The 12,255-nt window shown below is 47.3% G+C and overlaps 1 protein-coding gene across 1 annotated transcript; it reads left to right on the top strand.

The window, feature by feature from the left end:
- Positions 1-4,530: 4,530 nt before the first annotated feature.
- On the top strand, positions 4,531-10,955 carry P2RX4 (purinergic receptor P2X 4). The gene is given in 12 exon segments (XM_064392516.1): positions 4,531-4,708; positions 5,244-5,391; positions 6,774-6,845; positions 6,940-7,012; positions 7,473-7,569; positions 7,721-7,801; positions 7,887-8,028; positions 8,362-8,498; positions 9,841-9,934; positions 10,019-10,084; positions 10,175-10,291; positions 10,293-10,955. Coding segments are annotated over 12 exon segments (1,203 nt in total). The 5' UTR covers positions 4,531-4,577; the 3' UTR covers positions 10,338-10,955.
- The last annotated feature ends 1,300 nt before the right edge of the window (positions 10,956-12,255 follow it).

The raw sequence follows: 12,255 nt of genomic DNA, 5'->3' as shown, positions 1-12,255 counted from the left end.
GTTTTCCTCCTTGGAATGGGTGTCTTGATGGAAATTCCAATTCTCCTGATCCTTACCCTTTTAGTAGCTGGTGCAGCTCTGGTGTAAGTGCCCACATGGCTGTGGGGAGCAGCAGTGAAACTGCCAGTTCATGGGGCAGAGATCAGCAGCTGTCAAATGGTATAAATTCTCACTACTATTCTATAGCAAGATTTATATCAGAAGCCTCCTGTTCATATTTCAGCTGTAATTAGTGACTTGATTTAGGCTTGGCCCACACAAACAAGTGCAATAAAGAGAGAACAATTGATGCCCAAAACTAAGAAAACCACCCATATCTTTCTTGCTCTCCTGAGCCACCTAACTCCCTGTTATTCTTAGCAACATATTCCTCCCACTGACAGCTTCCCAGGTAATAGTATAGTGGCATAACTTTGATGTATTTAAGTAAAAGAAGTTAGTTAATTTGATGTTTCTTTTTTGGCCTGAGGTTCTGAGGAGTTCTGAAGATTTCACTGTGCCAATAAGCCAAACATTCACTTCCCGAAATTTAATTACACTTTGTAAGTGCAAACACTCCTCAATGCTTTCTGAAGAGTAAGTAGTAGTGCTCTGAAAAAATTGTGGAAATTGGCATTATTTACTCAAAAAGGCTGTGCATTCAGGACTGCATCTGCCTGAGTGACAAATGGAAAGTTTCTATATTTTTTTAGTCTTATTAGTCCTCCAGGAACCGAGGGAAATAAGGAAAGCTTGGAAACACAGCCTCTCAGCAAAATTATTTCTCCCATGCAGTGGTCAATAGAATTGCTTATTCAGCTATTCTGGTTTATATTAGGGTAAAATCACTATGGCACAACAGATGTGTGATTCAAATAGGGTGAAAGGGTTTTGTCTACACAGATAAAATTTTGCTGGTGGCAATATCCAAAGAGTAAAGAATTCATCTTAATTCCCAGATCCCAGTTAGGGGCACATATATCTGGAAGCTACAAACAAAAAAATTCATATGTTTACAAAATGAGCAGATGTAACACAGGTTCTAGACAGAGATAAGACAGCTCTGAACAGGTCAGCTCTGAGCACCAAGCTGCTAGAGAGGAAGCTTTTTTCTATTCCACCAAGAGCAGATAGGAAACAACCTCTACCCTGAGGGCTAGAAGAAACCTCTGATCCTGGAAGGAGTTAGAAAAACTCTCAAATAAAACCTGACTGACCTGCAGGCTAAAAGCTGGCCCATAAAAATACCTATGGAACCACTGAACACAAAAAAAAAGGGCATTTCATGTCTGTGCAAGCAAGAAGATAGAAGAACATGTCCCAGTGTGGTGTATGGAGTGAGTCACTGCCTTCAGAGAATACAAATCATATACTGGTGAATGGGAAGCAATGATCGTGTGATCTCAGGAACTCTGATTAAACCACTCAGAGTCTCCCAAACTTAGCTTGCAGTAGGATGTGCAGGAGAGAGTGGAATCAATTAAAAGCTTGCTCTGCACTGGTTTGTTGGCATCAAGATGGCAAAGCACAGCAGCAGGGACTGAACCCAAAATGAAAGGAGGAAAATGAATTTTTCTTTAGGTGTCTCTGTCTTCGGAATATCTGGGATGGTAGCAAGCAGAAGGCTGAGCTGCTGGCTTTTACACCTGGCATATCTTCTTAAACAGTTTCCTCTTTTGCTACTTGAACAGGCAACCAACTGTAGAACAAATTTTGAATAGCAATAATAGAAGGATCTATGAGTATCTGCCACTCCTGGAACTGACCCTTCAGCTAAGCAAATTCCTATTCAAATTATTTATTTATATGAAAGTGAACAGGGCTTAGAGATCAGTCAAGTATACCAGTCAAGAACAATGCAGCACTTTGAGTCCTGCCAGCATGTCTGAGACAGAAAGCATATGGGTGTTATTATCAGAGTTTGGATATTGGTGTCGTTGTGTGGTGTAGTAGGTCTTTCAGTTTAATATAATGACTTTTGTCTGCACTGCCAGCTTTTCATTGTCACATTTAAAGGCTCTCTTTGCTTCGTGCTCCATGACTGCCTATTGATCCATAAGCTGATGTGAGCTGTGCACCAGGAATGTCAGGGTTTTGATAGAATAAGAAACTGGAAGTTGGATAAGGCTCCCATGATTCTTGCCACTTTCTACTGATCAGAGAATGGAAGATGCTGATGTCCAGAATGCTGAAGTGTGCTCAGGAGTTCAGAGCTGGTCAGGAATAACATGCTTTTAAAGCTATCAGAGCCTGGGCACTCTGTGACCAGAGGATGTGTTTTCTTGAGTCAACTAAAAATTGCTGCTTAGCTGTGGTGGGTACGCGCCCGCGGGAGTGCGTCGGTGTTGAAGCAACTCGTGAGGTGTCGATTCGGTTTCGCTGGGGTGGGTGATGGCAACACACAAAAACAATCCTCCTCCAGACCTACTGATCCATCCTCATTATCCCTATTGTGCTGTGTCAAGTGCAGAGCCCAATGGTGAGGATCCCTGCTGAAAATTCTCGGTGGTTGGATGAAGCAGCAAATGCTGTTTTCTTCGATTTGTGTTGGGAATTGTTGCAGAGCCACCCGGTGAAATTTTGTGCTGCTGGCAAGCTGCTGCACCAGCCAGTCCAAAGAGAACCATGAAAATGAAGAATCTGAGATGATGTGTACTGGTGAGTCCAAAGAGAACCATGAAAATGAAGAATCTGAGCCGATGTGTACTGGAGAGTCCCATGAGAACCATCATAACTAAGAATATGGGCTGGGGCTACCCCTTAGCCAAGGAGCCTCTTCCCCAGACTGCCAAAAGTGGTGCTGCTGTGGCAAATGCCAACCAGCTCAGAAGCACCATGAGCAGCTCTTGCTGAAGGAAAAAAGGGCAGAACATCACAACCTGAATTGGTTTCAGCACCTGGTGCTGTCTGACTGCACCCTGAAGAAAGCCAGAAGTCACCTCAATGCATGACCCTGAAGGAAGGAAGCCCAAAGGATGTATCACCTAAAAAATGTGCTGAGCCTTTTTCTGCCCCAGCCTTGTCAGCTTTCTGCAGCCCTGGATTGTGAGGCTCTAGGAGAGGCCACTGAATGAGTTTCATAACTCACTGTTGAAGGCCTCATGGTCCAACCAGATCAAACACACTCATTTTAGACAATTCCAGTGGCAAAAAGCATTTTCTGAAAGGCCCAGTGGGTTCTCTTTGTATTGTTCTTTCTAGCTTGAGCCAAGGAATTACAATGAAAAGTACTTTTACCATTTTTGTGTAATATTTTTGGGCATTTCTTTCATACTTATTGGAATTAAAATGTGGAGCTTTGCCCTCCTGTTTGCTCTTAGCTTCAAGCAGGCCTTGCCTCCTCTACCTCCTCCCCCTGAACTTGTGTGAGCAGCTTCGTGCTATGATGTGTAAGGCCAGAGTACATCCAAGGAGCAGCAAATTCAGGGTAAATTAATCTGTGCTCCAACACCTCTTCTGTTTTCTCTTTTTGTTCTGTTTAGACATGTTCTATTTTTGTAGAAACAAGGTGAGAAGGATTGTAACAGGTGTGTTGTGCACTCCTTTCAACGAAGCTTTGTTCTTTCTGAGCTAACCCAGCAGTTTGCCATTTCCATTCCCTACATACATTTTAAGATATATTGCTGGCAGATTATGATACTTGTATTTATATCTCCAATTGAAAAATGCATTAATTGTGTTAATATTCATATGGCAGCATCTTATATATCTAGAGTGGGAAAACACTACTGTAGGCATTTATACATTTCTGTTCTAGTGTTTGAACCAATCCTCCTTTTGAAACTTACACTGAATATTCACTCATATTCCTATCATTTCCCCACTTATTTTGGTCTTCTGTTTTGGCTGGTTTTGTAAAAAAATTAAGCATTTTACTAATATGTAGCTGAACTAAAGGGTCTTGATAGCTTTGTACTGCCTGAAATTCCCACTGCCACATTGTCAGTTCACTTCATCTTTTCTTGATGATTTACCTGCTCTTAGGAGGGTTATAGTGATGTTTCTACAATAAGGACTGTGTTGGGTATCTCAGAACAAGGTGGAGGGTACATGAACTTTGCTTTTATAGCAAAGATTAATTCTGCAAGAGGACAAATGAAGAATTTGGTCACTGTGGATGGAAAGGTGACAGCCTTCAACATGCTCTGCTCTCTTTTGCCGGCAGTTGCTTGGTCCTTGCACTGATTTAAGCTGTGCCAGGGTAGGTTTGGGTTGGGCATTGGGAAGAATTAGGAAGACTTTATTCCCAGAAAGAGTGATTAAATATTGCAACGGGCCGCCCAGGGAGGTGTTGGAGTCACCGAGCCTGGAAGCGTTAAGTAAAGACTGGCGTGGCACTCGGTGCTCTGCCCTATTTGACAACGTGGTGCTCGGTCATACTTTCGCCTCGATGACCTCAGAAGTGTTTTCCAACCTAATGGATTCTGCGATTCTGTGAAAACAGCCGTGAAAAGTCCGTGGCTGCCGGTGGCCTCGGGCCATTTGCGGCGGCCCCGGGGCTGCGGCAGCGCCCGGCGGGCGGCTCGGGGCGCTGTGGGGCCGCGGCTGCCGCGGCCGGGACGGCTCCGTGCCGGCCGCCTCCCCGTGCCGCCGCCGCCATGGCGCTGTGCGGGGCTCTGCACAGCTTCCTCTTCGAGTACGACACCCCGCGCATCGTGCTGATCCGGAGCCGCAAAGTGGGGCTCATCAACCGCGCGGTGCAGCTCGGCATCCTCGCCTATGTGATCGGGTGAGCGGGCGGAGGGGAGTGCGGGCCGGCCGCCCTGAGGGGGCCCCGGGGCTGAGGGCGGGAGCCGCCCCTCCCTCAGGGCCGCGGGACCCGTTCCGTGAGGGCGGCGCGGGCTGAGGGGAGCCCGGAGCTCACCCAGCGGCGACTCGGACTTGCTGGCACTGCTTAACTGCGATTGTGGACAGAATGTTCCGAGTTGGAAAGGACCCCGCAAGGATCAGGTCCAGCTTTTAAGTGAATGGCCCAAGGGCCCCTCAGGCGTGGGACGTCTCAGGAGGTGATTGTCGTTCCCCCAAGCAGGGCTAGGTATAAAAGCAAATTAGACCCTGAAAATCAGTCTGAAAGTAAAAAAAAATGTCACCCCAAAAATCAGACAGGAGGTTGCCAATCTTGTGACCCTTTTGTAAGGAAAAGCTGTGGAACTGCCTGGAATGGCCCTTTCAGGTAATATGGAAAAAGGAGAAATTCCAACCTGAACTTGTTTATGGTGTTTATTTATTCTTTCTTGCAATAAAAAAAACCCCTTCTCTTTCAGGTGGGTTTTTCTGTGGGAAAAGGGCTACCAGGAAACAGACTCTGTGGTCAGTTCTGTGACCACGAAGGTGAAGGGTGTAACACTGACAAACACATCCACCTTGGGAGCCAGGATCTGGGATGTAGCTGACTATGTCATCCCTCCTCAGGTATTAATCACATGCAGAAAGAAAGTTTTCTGACAAGCAGCTATTGCTTTGCAAAAGTCCATGGAGAGCTGGAACAGCTTTACTTTGTTGCAGATCATGCTGAGTACCTGCCCTGGGGAAGCTTGTTCCAAGGAAAGTGTGTCCGAGTGTGTGCTTGTGTAGAATTGTAGAATGGTTTGGGTTTGGAAGCAACCAGGATAATCTTGTTCCACCCTTCTGCTGTGGTCAGGGCCACTATCCCATGTTACTCCAAGCCCTGCTCAACCTGGCCTTGAACACTTCCAGGGATCCAGGGGCAGACACAGCTCCTCTGGGCAACCTGTGCCAGAGTGAAGAATTCCCAATATCTAATCCAAATTGCTTCTCTTTTAGTTTAAAACTGTTCCCCTTTACCCTATCACTATCTGCCTGTGTAAAAAGTCCCCCTCCCTCCTTTTTATAAGCCCCCTTTGGGTACTCAAATGGGCTCTAAGTTGTCCTTGAGCTTTCCTTCTCTGCGGGTGCACTGATCCCACTGTCCATGGTGCCCACAAAGACTTGCAACAGCACCGGTCCTGCCAGAGGAGGACTTTGCAGGCCTCAGGAAGAAGCTGCAACAATAACGGCCTGTCATCCTTCTTATTGCTTTCTAAAGCAAACAACCCCAAGTTAAGTTGTTGGCAGAAGCCACAGGAACAGCCTGGCAGTCACCTGATAGCAGAACTGAACAGGAAGCATTGCTGTAGTTACTGATTGACTGTGTCTGTGGGAATCTGTGCTGTGTGGGCCATATGTGGTGGCCTTCGGGCTGGGCAGGCACAGCCAAGCTGCTGGTCATGGGTCCCTCTGTCTGCGTGACATGTGGTGCAGAGAAAAAGACAAATTTAGCCAGATTTTGGCTGAGTGGTCATATTTGCATATCAGTGGAGGGGAAGCAGATGACAGATCTGGAGTCATACAGATCTGAAAGTAGTGAAAGTAAAGTAGTGACAATAGTGCTCCCTGAAGAAACAGGACCAGGCAAATTCCTAACTGATAGATTGCAGAAAGAAAGAGTGGGAGTTGCACTCGGACTTGCAGCTGGAACTCTTATTCTGTGTCTGCCTTACGACTCCCCTGAGGAGCTGTGTGAGCTCTGTTTTCATAATGTGAATGAGGAACTCTGGGCCGAGTGGGAGGACAGCAGGAGCTGCCAGTCCCACAGTCCTTCCTGTGGCTAAACACAGCAGCACCAGGCAGTACACACAGGAATCTGCTCCTTTAGCACTGCACCAGCAGTGTCCAGGGCAAATCCCCTCTGCTGGGCCACCTGGGCTCTGTCAACAAAGATGTTTTGGTGCAGTGTCTTGGATGCCCTTTGCAGATTGTCACCCTTAGGTTTCCTTCTTGTTTTGCATGCTCAGGGTGAGAACACTGTGTTTGTCATGACCAATGTGATCCTCACACTGAACCAGAGCCAAGGCCGCTGCCCGGAGGTAGGTGCAGAATCTGCTTTAATCCTGCCTTATGTGGGTGGGAGTGTGGGGGAGAGGGTTCTCAGAGTTTTATGTAACTATTGTTCCTCTCCAGCTCCCAGACGATCAAACAAAGTGCGAGGTGAAGAACAACTGTGTTCCAGGATATGTCAGCACCCACAGCAGTGGTAAGAAACCTGCTAAAAAACTCCTTTCAGTCTGGGTTGTGGTGCCTCTGTGCTGTGCCTTCCCTGCTGTGAAGGAAGCACCATTTCACTTCAGTCTCCTTGTTCTCTTTCTCTCAAGAGAACTGAAGTGGAAGCTCAGATTTTTCTTCTGGTGGACTTAGACTAGATAAACTTAGACTGTGTTGGGTGGATGCTGGGTAAATGTGGGCTTTGGTGAGTTAGCAAACAGTGTGAAGCTTTTTCATGACCTTCAGTACCTGAAGCAGTATCACATGGATGAAGATTTGACTCAGGAAAAGCACCTGATGCTTCTTTCTCTGAAATTACACTTGCAGTGGAAGATTATGTGGGTTTTGGTAGTGGCACTTGACCTCTGGGAAAATTGCTTTCACCATATGGAGTGTCACAGGTCAAACACTGCCTGGTTTTGCTCAGTACCTCCATGCACATGTCTTTCCAGGCATCCAGACTGGGGAGTGTGTTCCATACAACAGCAGCATTAAGACCTGTGAAGTCTTTGCATGGTGCCCCGTGGAGGATGACTATCACATACCCAAGTGAGTGCTCTGTCTTCCTACTCCACAGTGCCCCTCCTGAGAGCAGGCTCCTGGTGCACAGCTGATGCTGCTCCCGCTGACATGCTCTTGGGAAGAGATGAGCACCAAGAACTCTGCAGAGTCCTGTTTGTGCTTCCCTTTTGTTTTGTAGGCCAGCGTTCCTGCAAGAAGCTGAGAACTTCACCCTTCTGGTGAAGAACAACATTTGGTACCGCAAGTTCAACTTCAGCAAGTAAATAGTGAGAGAGTTATCACACTGTCTGGTCTCCTGACAGTAAAGGGGATGCAACAGCTCTTCTCTTTCTGTTCTCCTGTAGGCGAAACATCCTCCCCACTATCAACGCCACCTACCTCAAGAACTGCATCTATGATGCCCAGACTGATCCCTTCTGCCCTATCTTCCGTTTAGGGAAAATAGTTGAAGCTGCAGGGCAGGACTTCCAGGAAATGGCTGTGGAGGTATTTGGCAGACCCTTCTCTTGGGCTTCAGCTGTTTTTAGAAGAGGAGTGGTAGGGGGTTGTCTCCTCTGCCTCATGGCATGAGCCACAGAACACAGATCAGCTGCAGGATGGAGAGTGCTCTGGCCAGAGGGACTGGAGTGAACTCTATTTAACCAATAATTGACCAGGCATTGTTTGGGTGGGGTTATGTGCAAGGTTCAGTAGCAGCAGAAAAGACTGTTGGACAGAGCCTGGATTAGAGCCAGTAAATCAGGTCCTGGTCAGCAGAGAGCCTGCTGCTGGGCTGGCCATGCACTTTGGACTGCCCATCACCTCTCCTCCCCTTGGCAGGGTGGAGTCATGGCACTGCAGATCAACTGGGACTGCAACCTGGACAGAGCTGCTTCCCACTGTGTGCCAAAATATTCCTTCCGGCGCCTCGACAACAAGGACTCTGCCCACACCGTCTCACCTGGCTACAACTTCAGGTAATGCGGCTGTGGAGGGCACCTGGAGCCCCAGCTCCATCTGCCACTGGCACTTGTGGTAGTTTGGGGCTTTTGATGGTGCTTGGAGAGCAACAGAAGAAAACCTGGAGAGCTTTTTTGATGCTGTAAGACAGAGCAGGTGGGATCCTCACTGTGTGCAAACCACAGCAGGAGAGGGGGGGTCAGTGAAGCTCCACTAGTTGCATCAGAGTGCCTGAGTCATGTTTCCATCAGCTTTTTGGTGGCTGTTTGATCAATGGGGTGGCAGTGGGACAACTGACTGTCTCAGGGTGTGCTGATAGGACAGAATTTGAGAGGACTGAGGTGGGGAGACTGAAGCATGTCCTTCACTCTGCTTGGGGGAAAAACTAACCTGTAAAAGTGTTTCTGTTAGTTGAAGACCATATCTGCACCAGGAGTATCCTGGCGTACACCACTACATACACATTCTGGCCAGTACAGCTAAGTCCAGCACTTCCAGTAAAACACCAGCACAGAGCTGGCAGCTGCTTGCATCCAGACTCAGACTGTAATATTAAATACAGATTGGCCACCTTGCCAAGGTCCTTGCAGGATTCCTGCTTGTGAGGAAACACAGCTCAAGGCTGTTATTTCTAGAATCACAAAATCTCTGTCCTACGAGCTTAGGACAGAGGATCTTTGGGTGGAACTTGGATGAATTTGCTGAGGAGCAGTGCAGAGCACAAATGTGTGTTTGAGAGGTGCCAGGCCGGCAGGTATTGGGGTGTCTGGACCATCTGGAGGATATCACAGCTGGATCTGAAATGCTTTTGCCAATTTCAGACTCTGGTACAGCCCCTTACCATTCCCTCCTTTTCTCTTCCACCCTCTTCTCTGCTTCCTCCTGGCTTAGTCAACCACGTGGCAGAGTAAGTCTGATCTCACTTATTTGCTCTCATCCCTTTTCCCTGTCGTTTGTTGTCACCCAGTGCGGAGCAGCCTTTGTGTGCCGGCCCTGCCGGGTGCTCCCGGCCCTGCCCTCTCGCGGCTGCCTGGTCCCCTGCAGCCCATGCCTGCCTCTCGTGTAGCTGACTTTCTTCCTGTTAGTCCTTCTGCTCCCCTGCTAAAGCTGCTTTCTCCCCTTCCTACGCCTTTCAAGTTTCCTCGTTTTATGGTGCTCACTGATGTCTTGAATTCACCTGCTTTGGGCTTTTCTCCTATATGAGCTTGCCAGCATGAAATCTACCATCACTCTGGGCTTATGTCTAGAAGTACCAATGTTCAGCCCGTCCTCTTGGGATGAGGAACACACCTAGATGTTGCATGATCACATAAGCAACCTCAAAATTTCCAGTTAAACTCTGACCTATCTTTTCTGCAGGTTTGCAAAATACTACAAGAACAGTGATGGCACTGAATCACGGACGCTTGTCAAAGCTTATGGCATCCGCTTTGATATCATAGTGTTTGGAAAGGTAGGGTGACAGTTCCTGGAGGTTTTGTAGTGAGGCCTTTCAGAGATGCTGAAAAGCATGCTCAGGCTTGTAACTGTCTTCTAGGCAGGAAAATTTGATGTAATTCCTACCATGATTAACATCGGCTCTGGCTTAGCACTGTTTGGTGTGGTAAGTGACACTGTCTGCACTTGGACGTGCTTCTGGATTAGTGCCTCAGTTCTGAGGATTCCTGTCTTAAACTCTTTCAATCTCCACTAGGCAACAGTGCTGTGTGACATTGTTGTTCTGTATTGCATGAAGAAGAGATACTACTATCGGGAGAAGAAGTACAAATATGTGGAGGATTATGAACTGGTAAGCATCAAGGAAGGCAGGGGTAAAGGCAGAATTGTTTCCTCCTCTGACTCCACACAGATTCTGAAACAGGATTTAGAAAGTCCACATCAAATGGGGATTTTGAACCACAGTTCTAAGGAAACTTTGTCTTCGTCAGAGAAGCTAATTTTTACCTCAAAGCTGCTGCAGGGAAGAGCACTAGAAACAAATATTGTCACGTTTCCTGGGTAACCACTCTTGGAGAGGAAAATATATGTTCAAGAACTTGTCGTGCTCCTACTGCACCTCCTTTTTGGGTTGCAGTCATTAGCTTTTGCCTTCTAAGAGCTGTAGGGAACAGCCCTGTTCCCATCAAATCCTTCCTTCTTGACTTTTGGGGTTCCTGCAGTTGTGAGAAAAATCATTCAGTGGGTTGGTATTTTCTGAGACCAGTGTGCTGACAGCCACAGCTGCAGGGATCAAATGATCTGTTTGGTCAGTAGGGTTTAGTTGGTTGCTTAACTGGTGCTGAGGACAGAGCTCGGCCCTACAGCCCTGTGCTTGGTGGGAATTGTGGCTGCAGAGAGCAGATTTCTCAATCAAAACACCTTGTGCCACTGGAAAAGTCTGAGTAACAGCAAGTAGCTTGCCTGAGCAAAGGATTTTATGTGATTGGAAGGGGAAGAAAGAAGAGTTTCTGGCAGAGAACTGTAATCTCTGATCCTTGCAGGGAGTTGGTGAGACATATGGAACAGACTCCTGAGCTCCTGGTGCTGCAGGACCAACTGCTGCTCTAAAACGCTGCTGGGAACATTTCTTGACCCTGCCATGAGACCACCCCCTCTTTGCTGGGAGGAAGTGGGGAACCAAACTGAGAAAGGGACAATCTTCACTACTCTTTACTACTTGGGAGCCAGTCCCAGGGAGAAGAACTGGGTCTGCTCCTTGTCTGCTGTCTTTCCAGGTTATTTGCACTAAACACAGAGGGAAAATTGTACTTTGTGCCAGACCTCTCCACTGGCTGAACCTGGGACAGAGACAGCTCTGGCATCATCATTTTGCCAGTCCTTCTGTCCCTGAACTCACTGATAGCAGAGGGCACAGGACAATAGGCACAGATTCTTCCTTAGGTTGAACATGGCCACTGCCAGGAGGTACCTAACCTTGGGACAGCAGCTCCTTGCTGTTGTCACTTTTCTTTCCCTGAAGGATTGTGAACATTAGCTGAGCCAGTACCTATTATTTACTTGGGGTCTTCAAGCTCTAGTGGCCACAGACCAAGATAAAGCAGAGTCTAGCTCCATTGTGCTATGATAAATGGCTTACTGGTTACAGAACTTTTCTTCTGTTTTGTCTATTTTTTATGCTATTACTTTAAAATTTACTTTAATAAAATACTACCTTCCCTCAGCCCTCTTGAAGTTCTGCAAGCTGGGTTTTGATTGTTCATTTCTCCCCACATAACAAGTGCTAGTGGAGGGCTATCAAAGCCAGGGCTCTGTGGGTTTTGCCTCTTCATTCTCTCAGCAGAAGTGCTGCTGCTCTGCCTTGATTCTCCTGACACCTTGTCCATGTCTGTTGCCTTAAACCCTCTCCAAGGGAAAAGACTTGTAAGTCAGAGGTCAAGATCTCAGGGTCTTTATCTGAGTGCAGGTACCAACTGCTTGGAAGAACAGATGTTACTCCCTGGCACATTCCTGTGCTTTTCACCACCACACCAGCCCTGTGTCTGGGCTGCTGCGTTTAATGCAGTTTACACCATTTGATTGAAGTAGATATGTTGGCTTTTATATTCAACATGGCTTTGAGCACCTCTAGTGATCACACTGACTCACAAAGTCCAAGTCTTTCCTTTCTCTGAACCTTTTCTGGTGTTACCAAGCCCTAGGATCTATTCCATACCCCCAGCATCCTGGCTGCCTTTCTCCAGCAGCACAGTGGGTAAACCGCAGCATTATCATTTTGTTTTGTTCTTTATGTGCCTGCTGCTGTTGAGCACTCAGTTGTGCCCCAGCCCAAAGAGT

The sequence above is a fragment of the Passer domesticus genome, chromosome 17 (assembly GCF_036417665.1).
Source record: "Passer domesticus isolate bPasDom1 chromosome 17, bPasDom1.hap1, whole genome shotgun sequence".
Taxonomy (NCBI): domain Eukaryota; kingdom Metazoa; phylum Chordata; class Aves; order Passeriformes; family Passeridae; genus Passer; species Passer domesticus.
The sequence above is the reverse complement of the archived record's forward strand: the minus strand, read 5'-3'. Positions and strand labels throughout refer to the sequence as shown.